Source organism: Lemur catta, chromosome 3, assembly GCF_020740605.2.
Source record: "Lemur catta isolate mLemCat1 chromosome 3, mLemCat1.pri, whole genome shotgun sequence".
NCBI classification, from domain to species: domain Eukaryota; kingdom Metazoa; phylum Chordata; class Mammalia; order Primates; family Lemuridae; genus Lemur; species Lemur catta.
This window is the reverse complement of record NC_059130.1, coordinates 42688535-42704957: the sequence shown is the minus strand read 5'-3', so window position 1 is coordinate 42704957 and position 16423 is coordinate 42688535. Positions and strand designations below refer to the sequence as shown.

Sequence of the window (16423 nt, the reverse complement as noted above, 5' to 3'; positions counted from 1 at the left end):
CCTTTCAATGGAATGTTGGGCAGTCATTAAATAGAATAAGACAAATCTATTAAGTCCTGAAATGAAAAGACAATCAAAGTGAAGTTAAAAAAAAAAAAAAAGTTCTAGGACACTGTGTTCTATGATGTATAAAAATGCAATTTATATATAGAGAGAAAACACACACTTGTACATATGCAGAATCTAGTTTAAAAGGATGCACAAAGAAACTTACTGCCACAGAGGAAGGGGTGGAGGGAGGGCAACTTTTCGCTGTTTAATCTTTTATAACTTTTGACTTTCATAACATGTATCTCAGTTACTCAATCAAAAAATAATTTTGAAAAAGGAGCCAGGAAGTTATAAAACTTTTTTAAAGACTAATTCACGTACAAAGTAGGAGTGGGCAAACTACAATTTGTCTTTTTCCTCAGGTCACCTCCTCCAAGCCCCACGACGCCAAGGAGGCCGACGCTCAGCGCGCCCCTCACCAGGCCCACGTCCGGCCGAGGCCCGGCGCCCGCCATCCCCTCCCCGGGCCCCCACTCTGGGGCTCCCCCGGTCCCCTTCCGTCCGGGCCCCTTACCTCCTTTCCCCAACAGCAGCGACTCATTCGGAGCCCCTCCGCAGGTGCCATCGCGGCCCACTAGGGCCCCGCCCAGTGTTCCAAGGTAAGGCGCTGCAGAATCTGGTGGGGCTGCTCTTTGGTTCTCTTCTCATAGCACGACAGGCACAATTTATTTGAAAAAGAAAACTGCAAAGATCTTATCATACATGTTTGCAATTTTCACACTGGAGGGGGACCAAAGGAAAATTGCTGAGCCTGTTACACCATTTAAACACCATATGTGGTCATTAAAGTTTCTCATTTATCAACTGGCACAAAACAGGACCAAAGAAAACTGGGTCCCAGTGAATGACATTTTGGCAGCTGTTGGCAGAATTTGACTGAGGGCTTTGAAACAGAAGAGCTGTGGCTGGCTTGTGGCAATCTGTGTGCTCCCCAGGTCATGGGAGTTTCATGGGCTGGGGCCTGGGTTTCTCCATTACCAGAGGAATTCTAGAAAACCACTGACTTAAGGAATTTTATCTGCCCTCTGAACTGTGATCCTTACACTGAATATTACTATAATTTTAAGGTAGGCTGAATAAAATTCCAGCTGATTAATCTGCAATTTTTTTAAAAAACTATGCATAGAAATTTTAACATAGACATAATGATTGCTGTTTGCAGTCACTAACCATACATAAGATAGCACATTGTACATTTGAATAACACATTTTGACAATAATAAGCAGATATTCGGGACTACTCGTGAAACAATATAGCTAATAAATAATAGAACTTGAAACATATTTGAAGCAATATTCTCACCTTCATACATTTACAGTCAAGATATATATAATGAGTATAATCACAGAGTTTTAAAGTATACAGTACTAAGAGATTTTCCTCCCTCAAAATCAGAAATTTAAAAAGAAAAGAAAATTATCCCATAGATAAAGTTAATTTTTTAAAAATTAAATTCAGAGATTTACAATATTCACATGTTCCATGGACAAAAGTCTGACTAGTACACATACTGCAAAAGCAGAACTCACTGCCACCTGCCTATGAAGGATGAGTCACCTCATCCACTGACTGTGGCACCTGCATTTTATTTTGATCTTCAGGTTGTTGGGTGTGATGAGGAAAAGAAAGGGGACTTAAACTAGTAAACAAAGGGTGGTGGAGCAGGAATAGCCAGAGATTTACAATCAGAAGACCTGAGTTGCTGCAGATCTTGGGCACCTCATTTAGCTCTGAGACAGGAGTTCCTCATCCTTGAAAGAGGGAAAATTCAACAACAAGGTTGTTGCCAGATCATATGAGATGAGGTATTTGAAAGAGTTTGACAATCTGTAAAGACTGTGGTTGTTACTACTATCATCATCACTTTGGTCCTAATCAAAGAGGATATATGTACTCTCAATCCCATTTATTTCTCTAAATTCAACAGGCTTAGCTTACAATTTATTTGGAACTGAGCTAAATTTCTGATACTAATAGTAATCATAATAGCCAACATTCATTGTGCTCTCAATATGTGCTAGGCATTGTCCTAAGAGCTTTGCTTGTACGTTTTTGTATAATGTTCACAACAAGCCAGTAAGACAAGTTATTGTCCACCTTTTACAGAGGAGGCGCCAACGTTAAGCAATTTGCCCACAGCTGCTCAGCAGTCCCTAGTGGACCTGGGCTTCCATCCCGAGCAGTCTGACTCCAGAACCCAGTCTCCCACCCGTGACCCCCAGGCTTCTCAGCCTCCTCATTGCAGACATTTTTGCTGTGGGGGCCTTTCCTGTCTGTTATAAAAGGCTTAGCAGCATCCCTGGCCTCTACCCACGAGATGTCAGTTGCACTCTCCCAGTTGTGACCACCGAAAATACCTCTAGACATCGCCAGTGTCCTTTAGGGTAGTAAAATTCCTCTCCACTTGAAAACCACTGCACCACAGTATTCAAAAGAATTTCCCTTCCCATAACAAACATGAATTTCAGCATTGAGCCTCACTATAAGAAAGATCGAATTTACTGTTTTAGATAACCTCTGATTGACTCGGAAGGTGTCTGTCATCGTGCCAGGAAGGTATGGAGGCCACTGGAAGAGGGGGAGTTGACAGTAGGAAGGCGGGAGTCCCAGACAGGACCTATCTTTGCCTGTCTAGCTATGAGAAGGAACCAGAGCAACCTGGCGGAGCCCGTCCTCGGGAATGAACATGCATGTTTTGCCTGCTTGCTTGACTGCTCTACCTCTCAGTTTCAGAAAAGCTAGCTTGCCAATACCCTTCAGAAAAATCAACTTCTGAATGATTTGAATGCTAAATTGATTTGTGAAGCGGGGTGGAGTTGCGCTTGGTATTTTCAAGCTCGCACGCACGCAGCAGCAGCCGGGCGAGAGCCGGTAGCCTGAGCTGGATGGCGGCGCAGAGGCAGCTGCTGGACGGCCGAGCCCCCGGGCTTAAGGAGACTGCGCTGGGGCATTTATAAGACAACGGTTGCGTTATTTGAAATTTCTAGAATATCTCAAGTTAGAACCAGACTTAACTTGATCTGGCCTTGCAAAGAGTACCAAATTTAAAACAGAAATGAGAGTACAGAGCAAGAGAGGAAATTTGGTTGTTTTGTGCTGAGACTTCAAGTTTCCCTGCCAGTTCAGCGCATTGGGAGGGAAATCCCGGGGGTGGCGGGTGTCACCTGAGAGAGAGCAAGAAAGACTCTGTCAGGATCCCTATGTCTATTAAAGTTTAGCTTTAGATGGAGAATTCTGACCACATAAAGTCTGTTTTTAATAAAAGCCAGAGCAGGAATCCTACCAAATACAAGCCAGAAATGGGGTTTAGGATTTCAAAAAAAAAAAAAAAAAACGAGAGAAAAAGAAAAGAAAGAGAGAGAAAGATAGAAAGACAGGAAGAAAAAGATTGAGGGAAGCTCTTGTTGAAACTTCACCTTGTTCTATTTATTTATATATTCTCTACTCCCTTCGTGATTTACTTCCGTTTTCTGTATTAAAAATTTAAAAAGTTGAAATGACATTATCCATCATCTCCAGGAAAACAACCCTTAGCTTTCGGAGAAGGAAGTTTGATTTTTTCCCCCCAAGTTCTTTGCTTTCTTAAGGGCCCTTTCCCCTCTTTTATCTGAAACCAGAAACTCATAACGTGACAAGACAGCACAAAAAGTGTCCCGCCAGCTCCCTGTTGGGCTTTAATATTACAAAGGCAATAACTGAACTTTTAGAGGCAAGAGATTCTGCCATTCAGCATGTGCCTGTGCTTAGTTTTCTTCTGGATAATTCGTGACTTCCAGTTATGATCTTGAGTTTTAAAAGCATGTATATTTTTATGTTACCCTTACTCAAAGGTAATCAAAGCACTTACACTGTACAGAAACCATGAGCTTCTGCTTTTTTAAAAAGTTTTATTATTGCATCTTTCCATTCCGATATAAAGGGAGAGGAAGGAGAGAGGTGGTGGAGTCATTTTTGGCCCAGCTTTTCTCAGCTGCTCAAGCTGTTCTGGTTTATGTGCATGGAGCCTTTCAGCGAGGGAGCTGGAAATACTGCAAACTCCATGCCTGTTTTAATTAATTCCATTTGAGCTAAGGGAGCATCTTTATCCCCAAGAGACTCACTTGTATGGATGCTTCTGTCATTAGTAAGTCGAGTATACACAAATCTGGTATTTGTGAAACATTTTCTCTTGCCAGAATATCTGCATTGTCCCCTACCCGCCCAGTGCCACTCAGCTTCTCTGAAGGGGTTAAACCTTGTTTGAAAATCCACGCCAATGTGTATTTGTTTAGCAAGATGATCCTAAACAGACATCACCACCTCTTTGGGGTCACTATTCTCTTCATTGAAGCCCCTAATCTCCATCAGACATTAACTTTAGAGCTGATGTAGCTATTTTCAGTTACAACTTCTTAAAATTAGTTAATTGGGAATCACAGCCTTTGATATTAACAGAACAAATTAACTGAATCAGAGTGTGTTTTTCCTGGCAATAACTGACTCTGGCATTATTTCACTCATTTGTCTTCCCCTCTTTCTTTGGACTAAGCTATTTTGCAATGGTCAAAAGGGGATAGGGTGGGAGGAAGGGTCTCTATCCAAGGAAGAACAAACTTGATTTACCTCATCACTCAATCTTCCATTCAGAAAAGAAAAAGAAAAAATGAAAAATAGAAATACTTTCTTTTGACCACACTTGTTCACCAAGTCCAATGGTATCTTTTAAAAATGGCAAAACTGAATCATTCAAAAGGATTTGGCTTTAACTCCAGCTCATCTACATGACAGAAACCAACATGGAAACCAAGAAATGCTCCACTGAAAGAGTCTCTGGTGAGCCCCATGATGAAGCTGATGCCCCGCACTGCGTGGACAGCCCCACGGTCCCCAGGGTCCCCAGGGTTTTTAGCAGGATTAGCCCAGAGTTTCCCACTATGTACACGCCATGACTGATGTGGTTTGCTTGGCTTCATGTGGTATACTGTAAGACTCTCAATCCCACATATTCAGCAATTTATTATGAAATCAACCATGACAAAGATTTATGATTCTTTCTACCTAAAGAGACAATCAATGCACTTATATTCTTTTCTTTACAAAGATAAAGGCCATTTAGTTCTCCTAACAATTTAGTTTAATTTTGTTTTAAGTGTTTAACCTTGATGGCTTGCAGAACTACATTTCTTTTACATATTTTATATGTTGATATAATTGACAGTTAATACAGAATCTCTTTCACGTAGGGATAAGGTCTTCTTGTTTTGTTTTTTTAGCCAGTCCCCCAAATTTTGAATAAGGACAAACCCACAATTCTTATGAGTGTGTCTTTGCATCCCTCACATCAAGGTTTGGTGCCATGAAGGAGGAAGCTGCTGAGCCCTGAAGTCGTGGGCTAAGGGACGGACAGTTAAGCAACTTGTGTGACTAGCCTGTGTCTAATTCCCCTGCAGTCATGTACTGGAAACCTCCTGACTTACTCTCTCCTCAACTGCCCTCTAAAAGTATGACTTCTTTTAGCAGCTGAGTGTCATTTCGGGCAAATGATGAACTCACCTTGTGACTTCTGATGTCAACCATGAGCTTTCTATTTTCCTCACCATTCTCCCCCTTTGAAGAACAAATAAATAAATTTATAACTAGGTATTCTGATTTTTCAGGAAACAGTTTTTATTTTTAGCAACTGGATTTAAAAGCAAGCAAAGATTTATAAAAAGTATAATTGCTAAGAATAGAAACAATTTTGAAGTATTCTTTTTGTTTCTTAATATTTAAGGCATCTCGTGAGGCAACTGTGTTACAAAATTTGTTACTGAAACCCCCAAATGTAATTAATAATTTGCTATAGGTTTAACATGAGTTGTCATGATGCTTAATATACTTTAAAGAAAATAGAATTTTGGCTACATGGTGTTCACTAAAGAAAATGTCCAATTTAATTTAAGCCCCTCAATTAAATATCCCATCAAAAGCTTCATTCCAATTTCCATGATGACTCTGGTTGTAACATAATATTTCACTGGGGTGAATCAATGGTTAATGTCAAAGTTTTTCATTCTTTAAGTCTTGGTTTCAATCTGGTTTAAGTGAAAGTAAAATTAGTTTGGTGGTTTCTTTCTTGGGTCTAGCAAACTTGAGTCTACTTTACACAAACATTTCCATCCTGCCATGGTTCAGATGACTGGCAGTCTGTTTAGGCGAGGCCTAGAAGCAGAATGCAAATGTTCCGAAGGTCAGAATTTGGGAGCTTTGCAGATGTGCCAAGGTAGACTTCAGCTTGCCTTTATGTTTTCAATGTCTCCCTTATCTTACTTTTCCAAACATCCTATGTTGCAGGAGGGTTAAAGGAAAAGGAAAATAAGAAAGGATCTACATGAGGCAAAGTACAAGTAACATAAATGCAGACAGGCGGCAGTAAATACAACAATATGCTGCTGTTAGCCCAGTGGTAACTGGCATTAAGTTAACCAAACACAACTGCTTCCACATCCCATGACAAATACTAGCAAAAAGCTCTGTCGTTGTTCTCTTTGGGACTTTAAATTGCAAAGCTTCAACCACTATAGGGAAAGCCTTCCTGAGTTTCAGGGTACCCAGGCCTGCCCAGGGCTCCACCTGATTGATAGAGGAAGACAGCCAAGACAGGAGTCTGGCAAAGCAGCCACTGGCCAGTGAAAAATGCACAGTAAATGATTATTATTCTTCCTGTGGCCAGTCAGCAGCAAATTGTCACCAGTTGGAATCTGCTGAATGTTCCTATATACAAGTTGATGTCAGCTCAAAGAAGGGGGAGAAAAGTTCTACCCAGTGTAAGCAGACACAGACTTGTAGACACACACAAACTGGTACTTTAGTTTCATCACTGCACTCTTTTGTTTCCCTCACTGTAAGAAAAGAACGATTTTACAGGCAAACCTTCACATTCAGACAGTTCCAGTTAGATGGTATGTTTTTCAGTGACTTTAGTGATTCATGGCACAACATCATTCGTGGCTCTTTCACCTCTAAATTTTATCCAAGCAGCAAAGTGTAAAAATGAGCTGCTGGGGGCTTTTTCCTTCTTTCTAACTTATCAGCTATTGTGAAGGATTAGAAGTGAAATTTAAATAACGCTTACTAGAGTTGCTTTAGCTGATAACAGCCAGGAAATTAAAAATGAAAATGTAAATGCTGCATTTTTTACTCATTATGTGCCTTAACTGCCTACCTCCCACAATATAAGAAAAAGTTGAGGATTTAGCTGAGGGTTTGATGGCCTTGTCCACTTGTCATAACTTTATTGCTGTTTAAATGTAGAATTTTAAAATGCCTGACATTGAAATCCTTTAGCTTACTAGTGCCAACATATTGTAAGCATTGTCTGGGGGAACCTCTGAATCTAAACACATATTTACACCCTTTAGTTGCCAGATGAAATCCATCCGGCTTACCAAATGCTGTTGCCAAGAGAATATTGCACTTTTGGTCTGGCCAATATTTTAAATTTGGGGGATGGGAAAACTGTGTTGGTAAGGCATCACATTTGAGAGAATCTGCACGTGTATTGATGCCACATTATTTAAGTATTTAGAAGAAGTTTAAATCACATGGCAACTCTGCCCCAAAATAGAATTTCTACACAGGGCAAACTCTAAAGCCGCAAGGTATTTAGGCAGCCCCATGATGGCTTGGTACCACTGTCTTTTCCTTCTGGCTACTTTTCAGGCCTCAGAGCCATGTGATATAGATACAACCACAAATAGCAAGTGCTTTAATTTCTTGAATTATTTTTTAACTATTCCCATAAGCACTAGGAAATGTTCACACCTGTTTTCCAGTCAAAATTATCAGGTCTTGTGACTCACAGAAAGAACACATTCCATCTAAGGATCAGAAAAAATGTTTAATCAAAACGGCAAGTAGCAAAATTCTCACTTATAATCAATAACAAGGCAGGGCCTTTCTAACTTCAGTTGCCCAAAGATGTGGAGACATTTCAAATCTTCATAAAGTCAACTTTTTTCCCCCATTGGAAATTAATTTAAAAATGAGAAAATAGGACAGGGTGTAAATACTCTTGTTACTGCTCTTATAGAAACCCAGTAAATGTGCAAGTTAATATGAAATTTAGAAATAAACTCCATTACTTCCCTGCTGTTTTGGTAGAAGGGCTATTGTACCAACTAAGAAGAGAATAAGGTAAACTTGCTAACCTCAAAGTAGTTATACTACCACAAGAGAATCCATAAGCATCCTATGATACTTTTGAAAACTAAGAGGAGGTAAGACAATGTGAGAAGGCTGGAAATGGTCTTATTTTACAATCAAATATACCACTTGCCTCCACCTTGTAAATATTACCTGTGTTTGGTTTCAGATTTTCATGAAGCAACGTTATCCAAATTTATTTTTGGTCTATACGCTTAAATATATAACATTTATTTGTAGCATTTCATTTATCTCAAAAGATTATATATCTCATCTAGTATATAGCTCATCTCGAATGAGCTCTTATAAGCTCTTATGAGCTCTTATAATGACCTCTTATAAGAGGTCGAATGAGACCTCTTATAAGAGTAGGAGATGAAAAGGGCTTTTAAAGGCATTTTGTTGTCCAGAGAGTCTACAATGAAATGATTACACTTGGGAATGGATATTTATGTAAGATACGTTCTGCACCATGTGTATTTTTTTAAGTTTACATTAGGATTATTCTCAAAGCCAATTTTAAGAGTGAATGGAATTTTTCCCTCAAGTAAATCTGCCCTTAAGTATCATGCTAAGGGCCTATACCACAAAGTCAGCCCCCCTACTTAAAGTTAGAACGCCATTCACCTAGGAAAAGCTATAAAAACTGATGAAAACATCTACTTATTTTTCAAAACAACTAGAATTACTTTTGGCTTCTCAGTAGTGTTGGAAAGTATTTTAATAACTACAATAATAAAACTTCATGTGAGGCAAACTGTACCTTAATTATTGCCTCTTGGGGTGGAAAAATTAAGGAAACATTAGTAAACGTGTTAACTAGAGAAACCACTGCAGTAATTTCCTCCACATACCTAGGTCTAAAGTCAAAATAAAATCTGTGACCTGAATATTATTTGCATGAAAGCAGACTTATAGTTTTTAGCTCTAGCAATAGTAGCACTCAGGACTAAGAGGAACAGACCAGAAAAATCTCTGTGACTCATCAGTAGACTGTGGTTAACTTACTCAAATGTTCTATTATTCAGTTTAGGAATCTGTAATTAGGGATGTTGGTATAATTCCTGGATGTGTTTTAATATTTCAAACACTCTAACTTATTCCATCACCATCTTAATACTTAATGCCTGAAAAATTAATAAGTATATTGAAAATTCCTTTTAAGGCACAGTATCTTTTAATAAACACATTGAAATTGTGTTTCTTGCTTTTGCTTACAACTTCGGTGTGTGATTGATTACATCTTAGAGATTTCCTTCCTTTTTTCTGTACCTTCCTCCTCCAACTCAAGACCTTTTCTCCATTTATGGCTATGTGATATATATTGTTCATTCACAGTCTTCTCAGTGACTGAACACCACAAGGGGCCACTCGGGCCAATCACCATTGCTACTGAATTGTTCCAAAGTGTCATTCCCTGCCTAGGAAGAAGTTTCAGTAAAATATTCCAGTGGGTCACAAGGAGTCTTTGCAATTTATAAATAATTTCATAGTCTCCATAGACTGTTCACTGTTTTCAGTTAAATGTTATTTTTGTCATTGAAGTTTGCATTTCTATTTTTCCCCTGTGGATGTCATACCACTTACTAAAGTTAAAGTGCATTTTAAGGTATAAAAATATGTCGTTAGAATAATGAAGGTGACGCTAACCGTTGTCTTCAGTTCAGACAGCAATGGTGAATTGGAAAATCAAGGTTTTAGAATATTCCTCTTTATTGCATTTATCACATCCCTCCTTTGTACCCGAGTCCTCTGACTTCCCTTGTCTCTCAGCGGCGGCCTACACCCAAGCTATATAGAACAGTCTTCCTCCAGTTAGTTATATCAGTCAGACACCTGCTTTCTAGCTGTGTTTGGCAGGCCAGCAGGATGAGGTAATAATCAGAAGAAAATGTTCTGGTTTTTTGGCCTCATCCACACACAACATTATTCAAAACAGTTCTCTCTGGGGAAGAACGGAGTTGCTTTGAGATCCCCTGGTCTAACGTTCTATAGGAGTGTGGAAGAAAAAAACTGTAAACACTTTTGATCCCTTCTAGAATAATGGAAAGATAAATGATATCTGCCTTGACCCATCCTTTCAGTAATGTTTACAGGCAGTTAGATATATGGGGAAATGAGAGCCTTTCATTTGTAAACATTTTGGCTTTACTCTCCCCAAGTCCAGCCGTCTTCTTAAGCATGGCCTCCATGGTCATTACCGCCCTATTTTCCTAAAAGCATATTTTGTGAACTATTCTCCAGGATGATGGCAGTTTTTTGTAAGACACATGCCTAAAAGACATATGGTTTTCATAGATTTTCCGTCTAGACTGGTTTTATTTAGTGACTTTTGGTCTGAATTGGTCTAGTTAAAGTTTCTGTAGGAGCTTGTATAAAAGTTTAAAATGTGGGCATACCATTAAGGTGTAAAACAAAACGTTTGACTTCTTATTGGCAAGAGATTAAAAGGGATTGGTTGAAAATTTCCTTCGGGTTAAGTAATTCTGATCATTTTGTGTGCCCACTCATCCATTCCACCCCCACGACACTGTCCAAAATGGAAAGGCTTACCCTAAAAATCCGATAACTGTTAAATTCATATACTCCTCACTGTTTTCCTGAGTAAATTCTTTGTGTTCCAGTTGATGTGTGTGTATGTTAGAAAGCTCTAATTCTTTCTGCAGACTCTTTACATGGCTCAGGGGATGTGTGATTCCTTGCCCTTTTAGCACCAAGTTTTACAAACACAGCATTTCTCTCATTTTAAAAAGCATCCAACAAGCCACTGAGTCAAAGAGACCAAACCCTTAGGAGTTTCTGCAGTGCCTTCAACCAACAATGAAAATTCCATTTTAAAATGTAGTTCTTGAGCCAGTGTCAAAGACTCATTTAGAAACGATATGACACTTTCAGAGGAAAAGAATAACTTCTAGATGTGCCCAGAACTCAGTCTGTTGCTCCCTCTTTTGCAAGAGTCAATACTGCAGTCCCAGTCCAGCTTAACTGCACCAGAGAGGAGACTTATAGATGGGAGAAAATGTGGGCCGTTCTGTCTCCAAGAGTATCATCACTTGGCTCCTCACTGAGCATTTAATTGGACTTAGTCATATATTTGTTCACTGACATGGCAGCTTGCAAGGCACAATGCCTTTCTGTTTTTCTCTGTTTGCTTTAAAAAAAAAATTGTTTTTAAAATTTGAGCTCTAAGGCATGTTAGAGCTCCTCCTGCTGGACTTTTTTAAAAGAAAAAGCTGGTATGATAATTAGTAAATGGCAATTCTTTGTCTTCATTTTTACCACTTAGACTGATATAAGTGACCAGAAGAATATCATGTGGTACATTTAAAACTGACCAGGTATTAAGGTCAGGCAGAGATGAAATATTGAAATTACACAAATCTTCAAATTCCTCATGTTCTTTTTGTTGCCATTAAAAAAAAAATAAATAAAAGGAAATGGAAAGTTAACTCTTCTATCACTATTTCTAATTACATAGTTACGCCCTCTGAGGTAAGGCCCCAAGTCACATACCCACACTGGAAAGGTTCTTGCTGTCTCTCAGAAAGGAACAAAACGTGTTTTCCATCTTCCCAAAACAGAAATAAATTGGACAGTTTTATAGAGAGATTCAAAGTGTTGCCTTTTTCCTCCCTATCTGTTCTTTTTCCTTCTTCTTCTTGACTTGAGATAACAAAGGAATGCACAGCTCAGAAGTGGAAGCTGCCTCTCCCAGTAGCTAGATCTCAGCACCTCCTTCCCACCCTCTTCTGTTTCCCACCAACAGGACAAGGAGTCAGCCTCCCACCTCTCCTGGTGCCTGGGATGGGAGTGAAGGGAAGGGCAGGGAGAAAGGACAGAAGAAGAGGAAGAAGGTCAGGAAAATGTTTATCCCATCCACCATCAATGGAAGTCGGTTTCTACAGTACATAAATTCTTAGAGGTCTCTTTGGGAATTAGAAAAGGCTGGAGAGGGAGGAAGGAAGGAAGGCAGGGAAGAAAGGAAGGAGAAAAGGAAAAAAATTATTGGAAGACACACTGCCTGACTTCCTTCAATAGCCATATGCTTATAAAGCTCTTAAACAACCGCATGCTTTCTCTGTGTGTCGTTTCCTCTCCCGGAATCCCTCTGCCCTTCTGCGGCCTTGCCTCTCTTTCAGTCCTCTGCTCTCCCCAGGTTATCTGCTGTCAGTGATATAGTGTGGAGGCCAAAATATAAAAAATTAATGTCAAAAGTGATGCTTTTTAGAAATCATGTTTTAATATAACTAAAAATACTTTCAATTATCTGTTTTATGACTTTATTAGGACGTGGGGCAAAACAAGTCATTTGATATAAGACTTGTGATAAAGAATAAGACAATGCTTGATTTCTCAAACTGACAGTACTTTTTCTGGCTTTCTTTCCTTCACGCACACCCTTTCCTATTTCCGGAATGCCAGTCCCCTCAACTTTCCGTACTTTCTGAAAGTCCTTCGAATCCCCCAGCCTCCTTCCAGCGACTCTCGTGTCCCTGAAACTCCTGAAGCACAATACTCCTGTAACACTTATCCTACTGGCGTCACAGTTAAATTGTTAACTGTTAAATTGTCTCTCCTCATCGCAACAAGAAACTCTTTCTGGGCAGTGATGATCCTTATTTCTGTATCTCTAACTCCTAGGATACCGCCTAGCACATAAGCAGGACTTACTGAGGGAATGAAAGAACACAAAATGAGTTGGCTTACAATGCTTAATCAGAATTTATTTTGGAATTAGCCCAATACTTAAGTGTATTTTATAAAACAATTTAAGCACACATTGGAAACTTTGCATGAGTAAATGTTGTAAAATTCTTTTTACAAATCATAGACCGAACAGAGTTAATGTGGGCAAATCATCCTTTTTGTCACAACCACAGAAGTGGATATATTAGTACCATATCTTTGGGTGAAATCCAAGTTAGATATTTGGGACAATGTAAAGAAGGTGTGACAAGGAAGATTATATTATCATTTATCTCAGAGACTTACTTACATAGGATATTATATGTTTGTATAATCAAATAACAATTGTGGACTATTTTTCTCTTTATGTTCTTATGTCCCATTGCATAAATGGATTCATATTTTCCCAATGTCATACATTATAAAATCATGGGTTCATTTTCACAGGGGAAAGAAAGGCTGGCTTTAATATGTAACAAGAATCATATTAGAGAATTCTCTAAATCCTCTAAAAGGGTTCCAAGTCCTATGTTCTTTCCAACATCTACTGTAAACTATTCTTGGACAGTATTAGCTCACTCTGTTACTTAAGCCAAAAAGGCCAAAAATATACTGGATAGCACCCTATAGTATTTTTGATAATAAATTACAAAATACTATCTTCCATGTGGAGAAAATCATGACTGCTGTAGCATTCTTCTGAACTTAGCCTCATACCTTCTAGATATATAAAGCCTATTTGTTGAGCAAATGATCTAAAAAGAAGCAAAGTACAAGTATATTGCTGAAATTTAAAATACTGTGTCTCATAATCTGTTCTCTTAGAACAGACAAGAGGAAGTAGAGGTCCCGGGTCATTGTTAGTTGCCTCTCCATTTCACCTAGAGCTATGCTCCTACCAGATTTATCCCTGAGCCCATTCATTCATTCACATTCATGTTCACCGATGCACTGACTAGGACGTTGCCTACTGTCCTCATTGCTGAGGCAGGTGCTGCCGAAGGCAGTAAGAAGTATAAGGGGTTCACATGGGGTTTAGAATATTGTTCAGATGATAAGATATACATGCCTTGAACTTTGAAAAATAAGATTAAATATTTCAAGTGAGTCATGAAGAAGTAAGGTCTTTCAATTCCTGAAAACCCAGAAAACAGTTTTTGTTTTCTTTCTGTTTTTTGTTGTTGTTGTTGTTGTTGTTTTCCAAGAAATTTGTTAGATGTAGCCAAAAGAAAGGAGATGCCTTACTTCTAGTGGTTCAGTAAACATAACCCTTCAGTCTGTTTCTTTTGGACTCATATGGTCAATCAGATTAAAAAGTTGGGCAAGTTGATACCAGATTCTAGTGGCTCTTAGAAACCTAGGATGTATAACTCTCCCATGATCCTAAATGTAATTATATGTAAGTTGAATTTTTGAGACAGTTATATTTCAAAGCTTCAATTATATTTAATAAGTAGAACTTGTAGTATAGAAGCCTATTATATATCCTTTTTATGCAAATAACTATACTCTTAGGCAGCTATCTCCTCTAGAAGTGTCGAGCTTTGTATATCTTTTTTGAAAGCTTTCTTTTTAATTTGGGTCCACCTAACTAATTAGGTTGGATGTCAATAATACCCTTCCCAAATGTGAGAACTTAGAATGCACATTTAGAGAAGCTTACCTTCAATACCATTTTCATAAGCAAATACAAGCTTCCCTAAACAAATAGTTGTTCTTCTGGTAGTGATTTAAAAGCTCTTGTAGTGTGGTATGATGGTCTTTACAACATAAGTCTAAAACTGCTTTGGCCCATGCTTAAGTCTAATTCCCAAAGGTATCAAAGTGTTTCTATGACCATTTCTTCATCCTTCCTAAGATTTTTCCAGCACTTTTCTTTTTGTTTTTAACTTTATCTGGCAAATGAATAGAATTGCTAATAAAGCAAGTTCAAAATCATTTATTGTGCCTTAGAACAGTGGTTGTCAAAGCATCGTCCCAGGACCAGCAGCATCAGCATCGTGTGGAAACTTGTTAGAAATGTCCCACCCCATTAGAAACTCTGGGTGGAACCCAACAACCTGTGTTTCAACAAGCCCTCCAGGGAATTCTGATGCAATATGAGAACCATTGCCCTAGAACATGTCAATATAACTGCCCAACCGAAAGAATTCTGGACTGGGAGTCATGAGATGTTGGTGTAAGCACAGGAAAGGAATGAGACTGAGCTACATAGGCCCAGTCTGGCTCACACATCTAGCAGTCAGATAATTCCCACTTCCCATTCTAAGGAGAAATAAGGCCAGGAGCAGAAAGAGCAAGCCACTTCAGATTCTGTGTTATGCTACCTGGAAGCAAGAAGCTAAAGGAAGGATGGTTGCTATACCCACCTCACAAGCTGATGCACCAATGGAGTTTGCTCTGTTGAAGTCTCCCCTAACTCCTGTAAAGGTTAGCCTCACATCATGAACACTCAGGACAAGCTAATCCAAAGAGCAGGCAATAAAATGAGACAAGAAAATAAATGAGGCATTCTTCTCTCTTATCAGTGAAGCCAGTTCTCCTCCACAATGCCACCCAGCCTGTTTGAGCATTTGACTTTCTTACAAAATTTGTCATTGTCCAAAATACTACAAATGGTCCGTCCCTGCAGCTACAAATACAACTTGAAGTATTACATCTTTCCCTTTGATTCGGAAGCAGAAACATGGCTCTTCTATCATAACCATAAACCGCCTACATACAACACAGTGTTTCAATAAACACTAAATGATACAAGATGCTCCACTTCAATATAATGGGTTACTTACTGAAGCCCATCACTAAACAAAGCAACTGAGGAAAATTTGGTACAAAACAAATAACTTTGCTTTGCCTAAAACAAACTCTCTTGTGAAGTGAATGTCTTTGGAAACTCTTTGAATGGTTAGGAACTGGACCAATGAAATGAACTTTAACCATAAGCTTTAAATGTTTTCTGGTGTTGAAGTTGGCAAGTATCTTAGCATTGCTTATTAGAAAATTCACCCTGAACAACTTAATACTCCTCTTGAATTGCTTTCTAGTAGAGTTTTATGTGCAGCTTTTTTTGCTGTTGTTTGTTTAAGAAATAAAATAATGCTCGTTTCTTCCCCAAGGGTTGGGGGGAGCTCTTTAGGATTTTTAATTACTAAGTAAGTACATATATGCATTCCTTTAACTGAAACTAGGCATATTTTGAAGCTGTCATAATTATTTTGAGAGAATATGAAAATTTTATTTTTTATTCTGTCAGTCATTCATGCCCCACCCTTCTATGCAATGCTTAGTCAATGCAAGGCCCTAGACACATCCTCAAAGACCTCGTAATGAATAGGTTCTCCTGACTTATTTACTTGAAAAAAATAATACTGTGAACCAACGGCAATGGTAACTTCTGGGATATGGTAGCGAATAAGACAAACAGTAGACCTGGCACATAGCAGAAACATATGTCCTCCTGGTCTCCTGTCTTGCCTTCTTTCTACAATTGCCCATTGCTATTGTCCTCCTCTTGTCCCATCA

General features: G+C 38.8%; 1 protein-coding gene across 7 annotated transcripts in view; it reads left to right on the top strand.

Moving 5' to 3' along the window:
- Positions 1 to 16423, top strand: part of DNM3 (dynamin 3) — a 534534-nt gene that overhangs the window by 504231 nt on the left and 13880 nt on the right. For 4 of the 7 annotated variants that reach the window (XM_045547356.1, XM_045547359.1, XM_045547363.1 and 1 more), the window contains one exon: positions 414 to 650. In XM_045547356.1, the coding sequence (XP_045403312.1) occupies positions 414 to 650 (237 nt within the window). Of the gene's footprint in view, positions 1 to 413; positions 651 to 4819; positions 5097 to 5377; positions 5661 to 16423 lie in introns of those variants that run through there. The other 3 variants (XM_045547360.1, XM_045547357.1, XM_045547358.1) reach the window with 2 other exon arrangements.